Raw genomic sequence first — 16150 nt, forward strand, 5'->3', positions numbered from 1 at the left:
TAAGCTGTCAGTGTACTCAATGGAGCTAAGAATCCGTGGCCCTTCCAGCAGGACCACGGAAGAAAACTACAAATTAGGCCAGAACCTAGATATATCGGGTCCCAGCCGTGCAGGGAGTTTCTGTTCGGAGTTGGGGGCAGAACCTCCACCCTCCCCAAAGGTCAACAACGTAGGAGAAGGAACACACACTCCCAGGCCAGGAGTTCCCATATGTCACAATGAAAGAAAACCAGCAGACCATATATTGAGGCATATTGCACATGAGATTCACTTTGGGGTGGGGGGGGGGGGGGGGTCCAGGCCTGGAAGCCAAGGGGCCACTTACCTCTTTCCGGGGTGGGAGGGGAACCTGATATGCGACCCTAGTGGCACAGGAGCCCATCCATTTTATTCAAATTCAGCTACCTGCCAATGGCCCTATAAATTTTGACGGGTTCAATACTGATGGTCGCAGGTGAGTGCATGCCAGCACTTATGCTGGAATGTCAGCCTCATGGCAAGCAATATTCCTTCACTTGTAGTGGGCCAAAAATAAACAAACACGAAAGCTTGACGAGAAATAAAAATGTTGAAGCCACTGTGTTTATTTTCTAGGGGTTCTGGAAATGTGCAACCCAGAAGCCTTCGATTTTTGACATGTTTATTTGGCGCATTTACCAATTTTTGGAATATGTATTGAACACAGGCTTTGCATTTTTAAATCTTACAAAAGGACATTTGCTGAATTTTACTGAGAGTTACTCATTATTTGCCTTTTGGGAACTAATTATTTTTCTTTATATTTTAAAATGTCTTTCCTGAAGCAGCAACAGACAATTTATTCCTGGAAAAAAAAATGTTTTTTTTTAAATTAAAAATATTCAATAGCAAATAGAGGATTTATTAACTCCCACGGTATTAACCTAGGAATCAAGCTAGTCAGGTCTGTAGGCAGCAAGTGTAGAATTAGGACCACACCTTCAAATATAGTTCCTTCTCTCATACATGTGGTAACTGGGGGCATGCTTATCTGGAAAGATTTTTAAAATTTTAACATTATAAATGGTACATTTTGGTTCATTTTAAACACTTCATAATTAATGGAAATTTTATTAAAAGAAAAACAAAGTGATATTTGGATTTTCAACAGACCAACCAGGTCATTTCCCCCTTCTCCCCTCCAATTCCCTCTCTCTCTCTTCCCTCCCCACTTCATTCCCCCCTTCCCTCTCTACTTCCTGCCTTTCCTTCACTTCCCCATTCCTTCTGCTCCATTTCCCCTCTTCTTTCCACCGGGTCGGCCTCTGGGCCATCCGATATTGCGCTGTCCTGGAGCCGGCAAGCAGCAGAAGGGTGTCTGTTTGACAATCAATGCTTTACCTCCAGCATGGTAATGAGACCCAGCCGTCAAAATGGATCAGACCTCCGGATGGCAGGATCAGGCAGCCAGCTAGCACACTCCACCAGTCAGCCAACTGATAGAAAGAATGGGGTAGATAGTCACCATGTTTTCCAGCACATTCAAAATCTAGTTCATGCCTCAAAACAAAATTGCTAATCTTCATGGCACTCCCAATCAGCACCAATACAAATTACAGGAATAAAATGGAGCCCATTGCTTTTCTGGCTATTTGAAATCAACTCTGATAGAGAAAAATAGAAGTTAGTTAAGTACCAGAGACATCAAATTTTGCTTGTTGCAATACATCAAAAACCTCTTGTTGTGCAGGGAGGTCAGGAAACCTCTGTTCCAGAGCAGCTATCATTTCTTCATCTTTTAAAGTCGATCTTCCAGCTTCAGGAGTCATGTTCACACAGTCTAAGATTATTGCTCCTAACATACAAACAAACAAACATTGTTACAAAACAAGATGCAATCACATCTTTTAGAATTAAATACACCAAAATCAGTTAAAAAAAATTCTCTCATCGGTAGTTCAATGAAGCAGAAAATGAATATCAAATACAATGTGAAAGCTTAGAGATGAAGATGTTAATGTGTAAAAATTAATACAGCTACCACCAATCGCCTCTACCATTGCCACACTAATTATTTATAGGTAGCAGCAACAATTGTTCAAACATACACACAAAACAGACTGTGATAGCATTCTTGGTTGAATGGACTTATTCTGAATGCACAGAATTAAATCACATGCCCCGCTGTTGCATTTAATCTCACAGATTCAGTACGACTCATTGACAACAGACTATTTTATTCCACAGTACAACCTTAATTCACTATCAAGTCACTTAGGGGTTTATTTTGCACCTACTACTCCTTAAATTAGTTATTTTGTTTCTCCCATTTTTGCTAGTGCACTTGCAGCAGCACAGATGATAAGCATAAAGTTCAATGCAATGCAAATGACACAACTGAGAAGCCAATCAGAAAAAAATCTCCACTCATTGTGCTGACTCACTATTAACCCCCGCCCCCCTTAATAGATATGCAAATATAACATTGTGCAAATTGCAGCACAGAAGGCAGTCATTTGGCTCATTGGACTTTTGCCAGTGCTAATTCTTCAACTGGAGCTATCTGCTCCAATCCCATTTCCTTGCCCTTTTATATTTTTTTCTTTAAAATACTTATCCAATTCCCTTTTAAATCACATTATTGACTCTGCCAGAATGGTAGAGCATTTCATGTTCTAATAATCTCGAGTGAAAAAAAATCTTTTAACTTCCCTTATCATTCTTCTAGTCGAGTCTAATCTTAAGTCAATTCACTAAGCAGTAGAAGCAATCTTTCTGTATTTACCGTCTCAAAATCTTTCATAATATTTAAGCATTACAAATAGCACAATAGTCTGGATTTTCCAATTAAGCTCGATCAGAAGGGGGGCTGTGTGAGAAGAGCACTTGCCTCACCTTTTGTATGCTGACACCGTGTGTATTTCTGGGGTCAGTCTTATTATCATAATATGGGCAGACTGCTGGCATTGAAAATGACTGTGGAGCTCACCCATTTTTTAAAATATTTGTTCATGGGGTGTGGGCATCACTGGCAAGGCCAGCATTTATTGCCCATCCCTAATTGCCCTTGAGAAGGTGGTGATGAGCCACTTGAACCGCTGCAGTCCGTGTGGTGAAGGTTCTTCCACAGTGCTGTTAGGTAGGGAGTTCTAGGATTTTGACCCAGCGACAATGAAGGAACGGCGATATATTTGGTCGGAGAGCTATGATGTGTTTGTGATGGAACCAGCTAACTTTTACAACTTGTTGCCACCAGTGTGATGTAATTTTAGGATAGTTACATGAATTGTTCCCTCTTGCAACTGTCTTGATGCACTTTCTGAAAGCAGACTTCACAACCCATATAAACCAAAAGCTGTGACCCTGCAGTTTCCCGCCCCTGCAGAGACCTTGTATCATTTAGGACTCTTACAGTCCTGGATTGCTAGTGTCCCACGCAACTTTATTTCTCTCCAGCGCACTACATATGAGCTGGTCTTAGATTCTGGATTAACTAAGTAGGTTGATTCACATAAAATAAGCAAATAAGTTATCTACAGAACAGCACAAGCTTTTGCATAATGACCATACAATCTGCCAGGTCTTTTAAATCTACAATAAGTGAACGTACGGAGTCCTTTCCATTACCAGCCTGTAGCTTTCTAGCACATGCTTACTGTTCGGCTTCATTCTGGACCATTATGTAATTCTCTTCTTTTCGTGCTTCACTCTTTCTCTCTCTTGTCCATCTCCATGCCACAGACTTAAAATGTCCCTTTTGTCTTTGAAATTTCTGGAATGCAAATTCCAGGTAAAGGTAAATGTATATTAGTTGCTTATTGGGGGTGATTTTAACCCCCAAGAATGGGTGGGTGGGAGTTGAAAATAGTTTTTTTTGGGTCACACTACAAAATTTTCAGACTTTGCATTTCCAGTGGGAAGCCTGTACTTTTACCATCCACATTAAACCCGGAAGTGAAGCCAAGTTGCAGTCGCGACCCAAAAAACAACTATTTTGAACTCCCATCCGCTCCCAACCCACCCGTTCTTGGGGTTAAAATCACCCCCGTTGTTTCTCTTATAGTCCCACATCCAGATTGAATGATCTACACGTCATGCGGCTGCACCCATCCAGGCAAGTGGACAGTATACCATCACATTCCTGAATTGTGCCTTGTTGTGTTCTAGCAGCCATGGTATTTATCTGGCTGGCCCAGTTGATGAGTTTCTGGTCAATAGTGACCCCCAGGATGTTGATGGTGGGGGATTTGGCAATGGTAATGCCATTGAATGTCAAGGAGATGTGGTTAGACTCGCTCTTGTTGATGATCAATGGCTGTTACTTATGTGATGCAAATGTTACTTGCCACTTATTAGCCCAAGCTTGGATGTTTTCCAGGTCTTGCTGCATGCAGGCATAAACTGCTTCATTATCTGAGGAATTGTGAATGGAGCTGAATACTGTACAATCAGCGAACAGCCCCGCTTCTGACCTTATGATGGAGGGAAGGTAATTGATGAAGCAGCTGAAGATCGATGGGTCTAGGACGCTGCCCTGAGAAACTCCTGTGCTGTTCATATGTTGGAGGTTGGCTACAGAAAACACAGAACTCTTAAGTGCCTCCCTGCTGAACCTAAGTCTGTAAGGGTAGTGCTCCTCAGCTGTTGCCAGGTAACTATGCTTGGATCTGTGGATGCAGTAGGTGGCATATTGATGAGTATGAACAGTCTACCTCTGGTGCCATCGGACATCCTTTCTTTGTTCCTATTTGTCATCCTTCATTAAAATTTTGCAATTCTTATAGTATGACAAGAGATCACTGAAAATACTTCCCACAGCTGAGAAGCTACTACCAGCAAAGCAAATTAAACATTGCTATTCCAAGTTTTCAATTTCCAACATGCAAGAGCTGGGCTAGCCTCTTAATGCCCAGTTCAAATGGGGAAGATTACTGCACTGCACATGAAGGCAGAAATATTTACAGGTTCCCCCATTAAGTAGCAGATTAGCATTATTTGATCAGCTGAATGTGAGTCAGGGCAAGATGGGCACTGACAGGCCCTGCAATAATTTTGAGCAACTTACTCAAGAAACCATACAAATTCAGTAATTTAAAATTGCTGCCCCTAACCATGCAGATGCCATATTGATTTGCTCAAATATAGATCACAAAAGATCATAGATAAAAGCAACCAATTCAAAAAGTGCAATTTGAATCATCACTTTGTTCAATTTTTTTTTTAAAAAGTGGTTTTGCTGCCAACTTGATCTCTGACACAGCTGTATAAACAGCATTTAGAACCTAAGAAACCAAAAAAACAAAATCATTTGCTTTAAAATTGCCCATAAAATAAATCAATTATTTAATGTTATAAATCCTTAGAAGTTTTCCCATGGAGGCTGACCCCTCTCTCTTGAATCTGCTTCAGGCCCAGAGCTGGAAATTTCACTCAACCCCTGCACACTGGGGATTTCGAGTTCCTCTGAACAAAATCTGGTTACGATAGAGAGATGTACCATGGTAGTTGTAGTTGCTCTGTTCCTGTCAAACAACCCATGTCACATGACAACCAGGAAGGAAATTTACAAACAGTGAGAAACAGAAAAAAAATAATCAAAAATGAATGATTTAGAGGCCGAAAATCTGCAGCCTTTGAACCTGGTGTAAGGGCAGAAATCACTCTGCTGGGAACTTCCATCACTGACCCCATTGGACTTCCCAGGGTCAGTGAGAGGTTCCCTTATTTAAATAAGCCTGCTTAAGCCCTCATTGGTATAACACTTCCAAGGGAGATTTTTTTCATTGTCGAGTCTCCAACACCTTAAAAGGTGTTATTCGCCATAGTCCAACCCCAACTGGCTGACTGACTCCAGCCACAATGAGTAAGCACTGAAGTGTCTCATAAATATCAGTCTCTCATTCCAGCATAAATACCAGTCCCCTCAGTAATGCACAAGAAATTGCAACCCAAATAGTACAGTTAACTCAAATAAATTTATTTAATGGCTTCAACTGTATAAAACGCTGAAAATAATGTGATCTTTTTACGTTTGATTTATAAATTAAGAGAGGGTGGTGGGGGTCTGGAACTCACTGCCTGAAAGGGTCGTAGAGGCAGAAACCCTCAACTCATTTAAAAAGTACTTAGAAGTGCACTTGAAATGCCGTAACCCACAGGGCTATGGACCAATGCTGGAAAGTGGGATTAAGCTGGATAGCTCTTTTTCGGCCGGCACGGGCGCGATGTGCCGAACGGCCTCCTTCTGTGCCGTAACTTTCTATGATTCTATGAAATCAAAAATATTTGTATTTTTTCACCACTTGTGCCTCAGGTTGTTATGTGTAAATTTTATACCTGACTGTCACAGTGCACTTGGTTACTGAGGTTCCACAGCAGTAGGGCAAAACTTACAATCCCCACGATACATCTCTGCCTCTGTCTCTGTCACACACACACAATTTGACTGCAGTAGCCAGAAATCTCCATCATCCAAGATTCAGGTGGAATTTCCAACAAAGCACCAGGCACCAGCAAGACCAAAGGTCAAGGTGGGGGAAACTTTTTACAGGCATGAAATAACTAACATGAAACAACCAATTTTACAGGTTAGTTTAGTGATTTTTTTTCAGATGTGTGTAATTTTTTCTATGTTACATTATAAATGTTAGCCAATAACAACTGGAAAAAAAATAACCAACTTGTTGGGTCAATTTTGTGGCACTCAATTGTTTGTAAATGACAGCTTCAGAAATAAAAGGAGAGATTTTATTGCTTGGTTTTCTGCTGGTTACTCATTCTTCATTAATACTTTTTACTACTTTTGATTTGTTCACACTTACTCAATCAGATACTCGATTGACAATTTAACAAGTGCTTATTTCAACCAATCATGATTTTTGCTTAATAGGCATGCAACACTGAGTTGTGATGCTTCTGAAGCCACCAGTTATCATGTGACATCTTTAAAAGTGTGACACTATGGTCTCCTGCTAATTAGTAGATAAATAGATAAACAAATTGGAAACCCCTTTGCAGGGTCACAAGCATCACAGACCTGATAAAGTGAGTGTACAGATTGCTGCACAAAATCTCAGGAAATGGCTGTTAAAGCCATTAGTGGGAGATGTATATTTTAAATGTTGCACTGACCAGAAGTTGGGCACCATCCAAGCCTTAATGTCTTGGATAATGCAATGGTTACAATGAGGTGTACCAAGCAATGGTTATTACCCAACATGGTGACTATAATTGAATCTTCAGTGATCATGGATGCAGGAGTAATGTTTTAAAGTGCTCTGTGAGTATGAGATATAAGGTCATCATTTGTAGCAGCTCCACAAGCAGGGTTGTCTGATGATGGAGATCACCATCTGCACTGTGGAAAATTTAGTAGAGGTAAAGTATTTCATTTAACATAGCTCTACTGTGATTAATGACAGTATTCAGATTCACCACATTACAGATTAAGCAATATGATAGGCAGTAATGGCTGCTCCATAACATTGGAAAAAATTAGCATTATCTTAATGCATCACCCTTCAAAAGATATGGAGCCTTCTTGACACAACTCCATTTCCCAGTGCCCAGACACCAGAAAGTGCTGATGCTGTTTCTTGTGTCGGTTCAACTCAGTTGGCTGCACTCTCGTCAGACCCATACCAGGATTTGAGCACATAACCTAGGCTGTTATTCTAGTGCGGTACTGCTGCATTGTTGTGATATGTCCTTCAGATAAGATGTTAAACCGAGGTCCCTTCTGTCTACTCAGGTGACACTATTAGAAGAACAGGGAGTACTCCTGGTGTCCTGATCAACATTCTTTCCTCAAATATAAGAGAGATTCTGGTTATTTATCACTTTGCTGTTTCTGAGACATTGTTGGTGCAGAACAGCTACACTGTGCTTCAAAAATAATTAACTGCGTGAAGCACTAAGATATGCTACACAAATGCAAAGATTATATTATTGATATTTTACCATTTGGATGTGACTCCATCTTTTAGCAGTACTGCTTGTCAGAACTTACAGCCACTCAGTGAGAAAGGTGGGAATAGTTTATAGTACCCCTAGCAGTAGTTATACAGTTGGACAGAGTATTAATCAAGAAATAAGAGGAGTTTGTAACAAAGATAATGCAATAATTGTGGGGGACTTTTATCTTCATACAGACTGGACAAATCAAATTGGCAAAAGTAGTTTGGAGGACAAGTTCATGGAATGCATTCGAGAAGTAACTTATAGCATAAAACTAAATTTTAAAAAAAAACTAAACTTAATTTAGTGATAGCAAGTAGTGTTTTTTAGTGAATCAAAGTCCCTAGTGTAGTTAACATTCTCTAAATTAAGAGTAATTTAAAGGAGTAAACTCCTTAAAGGGAGTAACTAATGAACTTAATCTAAGGCAAGTCATGGCAGCAGAGCTCGCTCCCGTGATATGCTCCTCCTGCACTATGTGGGAAGTCATGGACACTACCAGTGTCCCTGGCGACCATATGTGCAGGAAGTGTGTACAGCTGCAGCTACTGGCTAACCGCATTTCGGAGCTGGAGCTGCGGGTGGATTCACTGTGGAGCATCCGCGATGCTGAGATTATCATGGATAGCACGTTCAGTGAGGTGGTCACACTGCAGATAAAGATTACGCAGGCAGGAAGGAAATGGGTGACCGCCAGGCGGAGTAAAAGGACTAGGCAGGTAGAACATGAGTCCCCTGGGGCCATCTCCCTCTCAAACAGATATTCCGCTTTGGATATTGTTGGGGGAGATGGCTTATCGGGAGAATGCAGCAAGAGCCAAGACCGTGGCACCACGAATGACTCAGCTGCACAGAAGGGGAGGAAAAAGAATGGGAAAGCAATAGTGATAGGGGATTCCACCGTAAGGGGAACAGATAGGCATTTCTGCGGCCGCAGACGTGACTCCAGGATAGTATATGTTGCCTCCCTGGTGCTAGGGTCAAGGATGTCACGGAATGGCTGCAGGACATTCTGAAGGGGGAGGGTGAACAGCCAGAGGTCGTGGTCCATATCGGTACCAACGACATCGGTAAAATAAAGGATGAGGTCCTGCGAGCAGAATATAGGGAGTTAGGAAATAAATTAAAAAGCAGGACCTCTAAGGTAGTAATCTCAGGATTACTCTCAGTGCCATGTGCTAGCGAGAGCAGAAATAGGAGAATAGACCAGATGAATGCATGGCTTGAGAGATGGTGTAGGAGGGAGGGGTTTAAATTCCTGAGGCATTGGGACTGATTCTGGGAAAGGCGGGACCTGTACAAGCTGGACGGGTTGCACCCAAGCAGAAACGGGACCAATATCCTCGCGGAGGCATTTGCTAGTTTTGTTGGGGAGGGTTTAAACTAGTATGGCAGGGGGATGGGAACCAAAGGGCAGGTACAGATAGGACAAATTCAGACCAGGAAACAGGAAGTAGAAAAGCAGTGAGTGACAGAGTTAGCAACTGAGAAAGGCAAAAGAAGCAAAAGTTAAATAGTGTTCAGCACAGGAATTTGACAGGGTTAAAGGGTATATACTTCAATGCAAGGAGTATTACAAACAAAGCAGATGAGCTAAGGGCACAGACAGACACATGGCAGCATGATATCATTGCTATAGAATCATAGAAGTTTACAACATGGAAACAGGCCCTTCGGCCCAACATGTCCATGTCGCCCAGTTTATACCACTAATTGCCTGCACTTGGCCCATATCCTTCTATACCCATCTTACCCATGTAACTGTCCAAATGCTTTTTAAAAGACAAAATTGTACCCGCCTCTACTACTGCCTCTGGCAGCTCGTTCCAGACACACACCACCCTTTGAGTGAAAAAATTGCCCCTCTGGACCCTTTTGTATCTCTCCCCTCTCACTTTAAATCTATGCCCCCTCGTTATAGACTCCCCTACCTTTGGGAAAAGATTTTGACTATCTACCTTATCTATGCCCCTCATTATTTTATAGACTTCTATAAGATCACCCCTTAACCTCCTACTCTCCAGGGTAAAAAGTCTCAGTCTATCCAACCTCTCCCTATAAGTCAAGTCATCAAGTCCCGGTAGCATCCTAGTAAATCTTTTCTGCACTCTTTCTAGTTTAATAATATCCTTTCTATAATAGGGTGACCAGAACTGTACACCGTATTCCAAGTGTGGCCTTACCAATGTCTTGTACAACTTCAACAAGACATCCCAACTCCTGTATTCAATGTTCTGACCAATGAAACCAAGCATGCTGAATGCCTTCTTCACCACCCTATCCACCTGTGACTCCACTTTCAAGGAGCTATGAACCTGTACTCCTAGATCTCTTTGTTCTATAACTCTCCCCAACGCCCTACCATTAACGGAGTAGGTCCTGGCCCGATTCGATCTCCCAAAATGCATCACTTCACATTTATCTAAATTAAACTCCATCTGCCATTCATCGGCCCACTGGCCCAATTTATCAAGATCCCGTTGCAATCCCAGATAACCTTCTTCACTGTCCACAATGCCACCAATCTTGGTGTCATCTGCAAACTTACTAACCATGCCTCCTAAATTCTCATCCAAATCATTAATATAAATAAATAACAGCGGACCCAGCACCGATCCCTGAGGCACACCGCTGGTCACAGGCCTCCAGTTTGTAAAACAACCCTCTACAACCACCCTCTGTCTTCTGTCGTCAATCCAATTTTGTATCCAATTGGCTACCTCACCTTGGATCCCGTGAGATTTAACCTTATGTAACAACCTACCATAACGGAAACCTGGCTTAAAGAGGGGGACAATTGGCAGCTCAATAACCCTGGATATAGAGTTTTCAGGCAGGATAGAGTGGGTGATAAAAAAGGAGGGGGTAGCATTATTGGTTGAAGTATCAATTACAGTTGTGAGAAGGGATGATATGTTAAATGGATCATCAATCGAGGCCATATGGGTTGAGCTAAGAAATAAAAAAGGGGCAGTCACACTACTAGGAGTGTACTATAGACCCCCGAATAGCGAAAGGGAGATAGAACAACAGATATGTTGGCAAATTTCTGAGTGCAAAAATAAGAGGGCAATAATAGTAGGGGACTTCAACTATCCTAACATCAAATGGGATTCAAACAGTGTGAGGGACACATCAAATTCTTGATCAGTGTCCAGGAGAACTTTTTTAGCCAGTACGAGACATGCCCAACAAGAGGGGATGCAATTCTAGATTTAGTCCTGGGAAATGAAGATGGGCAAGTGGGTGAAGTGACAGTGGGTGACCACAATTCAGTTAGTTTTAGCATTATTATGGAAAAGGGCAGAGTTAAATCAGGAGTAAACATTTTAAATTGGGGGAAGGCAAATTTTACAGAACTAAGAGCTGATTTGGCAGAAGTGGACTGACACAACTACTTGAGGAGAAATCAGTGGCAAGCCAGTGGGAGGCACTAAAAAGTGAAATTCTACAGGTACAATGCAGACACGTGCCCTCAAAGAAAAAGGGTGGCACTGCCAAATTTAGAGCCCCCTGGTTGTATAGATAAAGCAGAAAAAGCTTATGACTGTCACAGAAAACTAAATACTGCAGAAAGCCTAGAGAAGTATAGAAAGTGTACGGTTAACGTAAAAAAGGAAATGAGAGCAAAGAGAGGGCATGAAAAAATATTAGCTAATAAGATTAAAGAAAACCCAAAGATGTTTTATCAGTACATTAAGAACAAGAGGATAGCTAAGGAAAAGGTGGGACCTATCAGGGATGATAAGGGTAACTTGTGTGTAGAAGCAGAGGATGTGGGTAGGGTTTTAAATGAATATTTTGTCTCCATATTCACAAGGGAAAGGGATGATCCGGACATAATAGTTAAAGGGGAGAGGTGTGAAATATTGGATAAGGTAAACGTAACGAGAGAGGAAGTACTAGAGGGACTGGAATCTTTGAAAGTTCATAAGTCACCAGGGCCGGATGGATTGTTTCCTAAACTATTGAAGGAAGCCAGGGAGGAAATAGCGGATGCTCTGAGGATCATTTCCCAATCCTCACTAGATACAGGGGAAATACCGGAGCACTGGAAGACTGCAAATGTTGTGCCATTGCTTAAAAAGGGTACGAGGGAAAGGCCGAACAATTATAGGCCGGTCAGTCTTACCTCGGTGGTGGGCAAACTATTAGAATCAATACTGAGAGATAGAATAAACTGTCACTTCGAAAGACATGGTTTAATCAGGGATAGTCAGCAAGGATTTGTTCAAGGAAGGTCATGCCTTACAAATCTAATTGAATTCTTTGAGGAAGTGACAAGGAGGATTGATGAGGGTAGTGCAGTGGATGTTGTCTACATGGATTTTAGTAAGGCATTTGACAAGGTCCCACATGGCAGACTGGTCGGAAAGGTAAAAGCCCATGGGATACAGGGAAATGTGGTGAATTGGATCCAAAATTGGCTCAGTAACAGGAAACAAAGGGCAAAAGTCGATGGATGTCTTTGCGAATGGAAATCCGTTTCCAGTGGTGTGCCACAGGGCTCAGTGTTGGGTCACTTGCTGTTTTTGGTATTTGGACTTGAATGTAGGGGACCTGATTGGCAAATTTGCAGACAACACAAAAATTGGCCATGTAGTTGATAGTGAAGAGGACAGCTGTGGACTCCAAGAAGATATGGGCCAAGTGCAGGCAATTGGGACTAGCTTAGTGGTATAAACTGGGCGACATGGACATGTTGGGCCGAAGGGCCTGTTTCCATGTTGTAACTTCTATGATTCTATGATTCTATGATATCAATGGGTTGGTGGAGTGGGCGGAAAAGTGGCAAATGGAGTTCAACCCGAAGAAGTGTGAAGTAATGGACTTAGGGAGTGCAAACAGTAAAAGGGAATACGCAGTAAATGGGAATATATTGAGTGGGGTAGAGGAAGTGAGAGAGCTTGGAGTGCATGTGCACAGGTCCCTGAAGGTGGCAGTACGGGTAGATAAGGTTGTGAAGGCATACAGAATGCTCTCCGTTACTAGCCACGGTGTAGAATACAAAAGCAGGGATGTAATGATGGAACTGTATAAAATGCTGGTAAGGCCACAGCTGGAGTATTGTGCACACTTCTGGTCACCACATTACAGGAAGGAAGTAATTTCTCTGGAGAGAGTACAGAGAAAATTTACAAGAATGTTGCCAGGGCTTGAAAATTGCAGCTATGAGGAGAGATTGGATAGTCTGGGGTTGTTTTCCTTGGAGCAGAGGAGGCTGAGGGGTGACTTGATTGAGGTGTACAAAATTATGAGGGGCCCAGATAGAGTAGACAGGAAGTACCTGTTTCCCCTAGCGGAGAGTTCAAAAACTAGAGGACATAGATTTAAGCTGATTGGTGGAAGGATTAGAGGGGACATGAGGAAAAACATTTCTACCCAGAGGGTGGTGGGCGAATGGAATTCGCTGCCCGAATTGGTGGTAGAGGCAGGGACCCTCAACTCTTTTAAAAAGTTATTGGACCTGCACCTAAAGTGCTGTAAGCTGCAGGGCTACGGATCGGGTGGGATTAGAATGGGCACCTGGTTGTTCTTCGAGCCGGCGCGGACACGATGGGCCGAATGGCCCCCTTCTGTGCTGTATCTTTTCTATGGTTCTATGCGACAGTTTCCTAGAACGATATGTCATGGGACCAACCAGGGAATAGGCTATTTTAGATCTTATCTTGTGCAATGAAACATGGTTAATTAGTAATCTCATAGGAAGGTATCCTCTGGGCAAGAGCGATCATAATATGATAGAATTTCACATTGAGTTCAACAGTACTCAAGTCTGAAACTAGAGTCTTAAACTTAAACAAAGCCAATTACATGGGTATAAGGGGCGAGTTGGCTAAAGTTGATTGGAAATTAGATTAAAGGATATGATGGTAGATAAGCAATGGCAAACCTTTAAAGAAATATTTCATAATTCTCAACGAATATACATTCCCTTGAGAAATAAAAACTCCATGGGAAAAGTGATCCATCTGTGGCTAACTAAAAAAGTTAAGGATAGTATTAGATTAAAAGAAGAAGCTTATAATGTTGCCAAGAAGAGTAATAAGCCTGAGGACTGGGAGAGTTTTAGAAACCACCAAAGGATGACCAAAAAATTGATGAAGAGGGAGAAATAGAATATGAGAGCAAATTAGAAACAAATATAAAAACAGATTGTAAGAGCTTCCACAAGTATATAAAAAGGAAGAGAGTAACAAAAATAAACATGGGTCCCTTAGAGGCTGAGACAGGAGAAATTATAATGGGGAATAAGGAAATGGCAGAGGTGTTAAACAAATATTTTGTATCTGCCATCACAGTAGAAGACACAAAAAACATACCAGAAATAGTGGGGAACCAAGGGTCTAATGAGAGTGAGGAACTTAAAGTAATTAAGGTTAGTAAAGAAAAAGTACTGGAGAAATTAATGGCACTAAAAGCCGACAAATCCCCTGGACCTGATGGCCTACATCCTTGGGTTCTAAAAGAGGTGACTGCAGAGATAGTGGATGCATTGGTTTTGATTTTCCAAAATTCCCTAGATTCTAGAACGGTCCCAGTGGATTGGATGGTAGCAAATGTAATACCGCTATTCAAGAATGGAGGGAGAGAGAAGGGAGAGAGAAAACAGGGAACTACAGGCCAGTTAACCTGACATCAATAGTCGGGAAAATGCTGGAATCTATTATTAAGGACGTAGTAACAGGGCTCTTAGAAAATCATAATATGATTAGGCACAGTCAACATGGTTTTATGAAAGGGAAGTCGTGTTTGACAAATCTATTCGAGTTTTTTGAGGATGTAACTAGCAGGGTAGATAAAGGGAAACCAGTGGATGTAGTATATTTGGATTTTCAAAAGGCACTCGATAAAATGCCACACAAAAGGTTATTACACATGATCAGGGCTCGCGGCATTGGGGGTAATATATTAGCATGAATAGAGGATTGGTTAATGGACAGAAAACAGGGAATAGAAATAAACAGGTCATTTTCGGGTTGGCAGGCGAGAACTAGTGGGATGGCGCAAGGATCAGTGCTTGGGCCTCAGCTATTTACAATCTATATTAATGACTTAGATGAAGGGACTAAGTGTAATGTATTCAAGTTTGCTGACTATACAAAGCTAGGTGGGAAAGTAAGCTGTGAGGAGGACAGAGTCTGCAAAAGGATATAGACAGGTTAAGTGTGTGGGCGAGAAGGTGGCAGATGGAGTATAATTTTTTTTTATTCGTTCATGGGATGTGGATGTCGCTGGCGAGGCCAACATTTATTGCCCATCCCTAATTGCCCTGGAGAAGGTGGTGGTGAGCCGCCTTCTTGAACCTCTGCAGTCCGTGTGGTGAAGGTTCTCCCACAGTGCTGTTAGAAAGGGAGTTCCAGGATTTTGACCCAGCGATGATGAAGGAACGGCGATATATTTCCAAGTCGGGATGGTGTGTGACTTGGAGGGGAACGTGCAGGTGGTGTTGTTCCCATGTGCCGGCTGCCCTTCTACCTTCTAGGTGGTAGACGTCGTGGCTTTGGGAGGTGCTGTCGAAGGAGCCTTGGCGAGTTGCTGCAGTGCATCCTGTGGATGGTGCACACTGCAGCCGCAGTGCGCCGGTGGTGAAGGTGGTGGATGTTGTGGATGTTTAGGGTGGTGGATGGGGTTCCAATCAAGCGGGCTGCTTTGTCCTGGATGGTGTCGAGCTTCTTGAGTGTTGTTGGAGCTGCACTAATCCAGGCAAGTGGAGAGTATTCCATAACACTCCTGACTTGTGCCTTGTAGATGGTGGAAAGGCTTTGGGGAGTCGGGAGGTGAGTCACTCACCGCAGAATACCCAGCCTCTGGCCTGCTCTTGTGGCCACAGTATTTATATGGCTGGTCCAGTTAAGTTTCTGGTCAATGGTGACCCCCAGGATGTTGATTATGGGGGATTCGGTGATGGTAATGCCGTTGAATGTCAAGGGGAGGTGGTTAGACTCTCTCTTGTTGGAGATGGCCATTGCCTGGCACTTTTCTGGCGCGAATGTTACTTGCCACTTATGAGCCCAAGCCTGGGGAAATGTAAGGTTATTCACTTTGGTAAGGAAGAATAGAAAAACAGACTATTTAAATGGTGAGAAACTATTAAATGTTAGTGTTCAGTGGAATTTGGGTGTCCCTGTACACAAAAGACAGAAAGTTAACATGCATGTACAGCAAGCAATTAGGAAGGAAAATGGTATGTTGGCCTTTATTGCATGGGGGTTGGAGTACAAGAGTAAGGAAG

The 16150-nt window shown here is 42.3% G+C and overlaps 1 protein-coding gene across 3 annotated transcripts in view; it reads right to left on the bottom strand.

The window, feature by feature from the left end:
• Positions 1-16150, bottom strand: part of LOC137321010 (exopolyphosphatase PRUNE1-like) — a 186541-nt gene that overhangs the window by 75056 nt on the left and 95335 nt on the right. For all 3 annotated transcript variants that reach the window (XM_067983105.1, XM_067983106.1, XM_067983107.1), the window contains exon 5: positions 1655-1813. In XM_067983105.1, coding sequence (XP_067839206.1) covers positions 1655-1813 — 159 coding nt within the window. The remainder of the gene's footprint in view (positions 1-1654; positions 1814-16150) is intronic.

The sequence above is a fragment of the Heptranchias perlo genome, chromosome 4, assembly GCF_035084215.1.
Source record: "Heptranchias perlo isolate sHepPer1 chromosome 4, sHepPer1.hap1, whole genome shotgun sequence".
Classification (NCBI taxonomy): Eukaryota; Metazoa; Chordata; class Chondrichthyes; order Hexanchiformes; family Hexanchidae; genus Heptranchias; species Heptranchias perlo.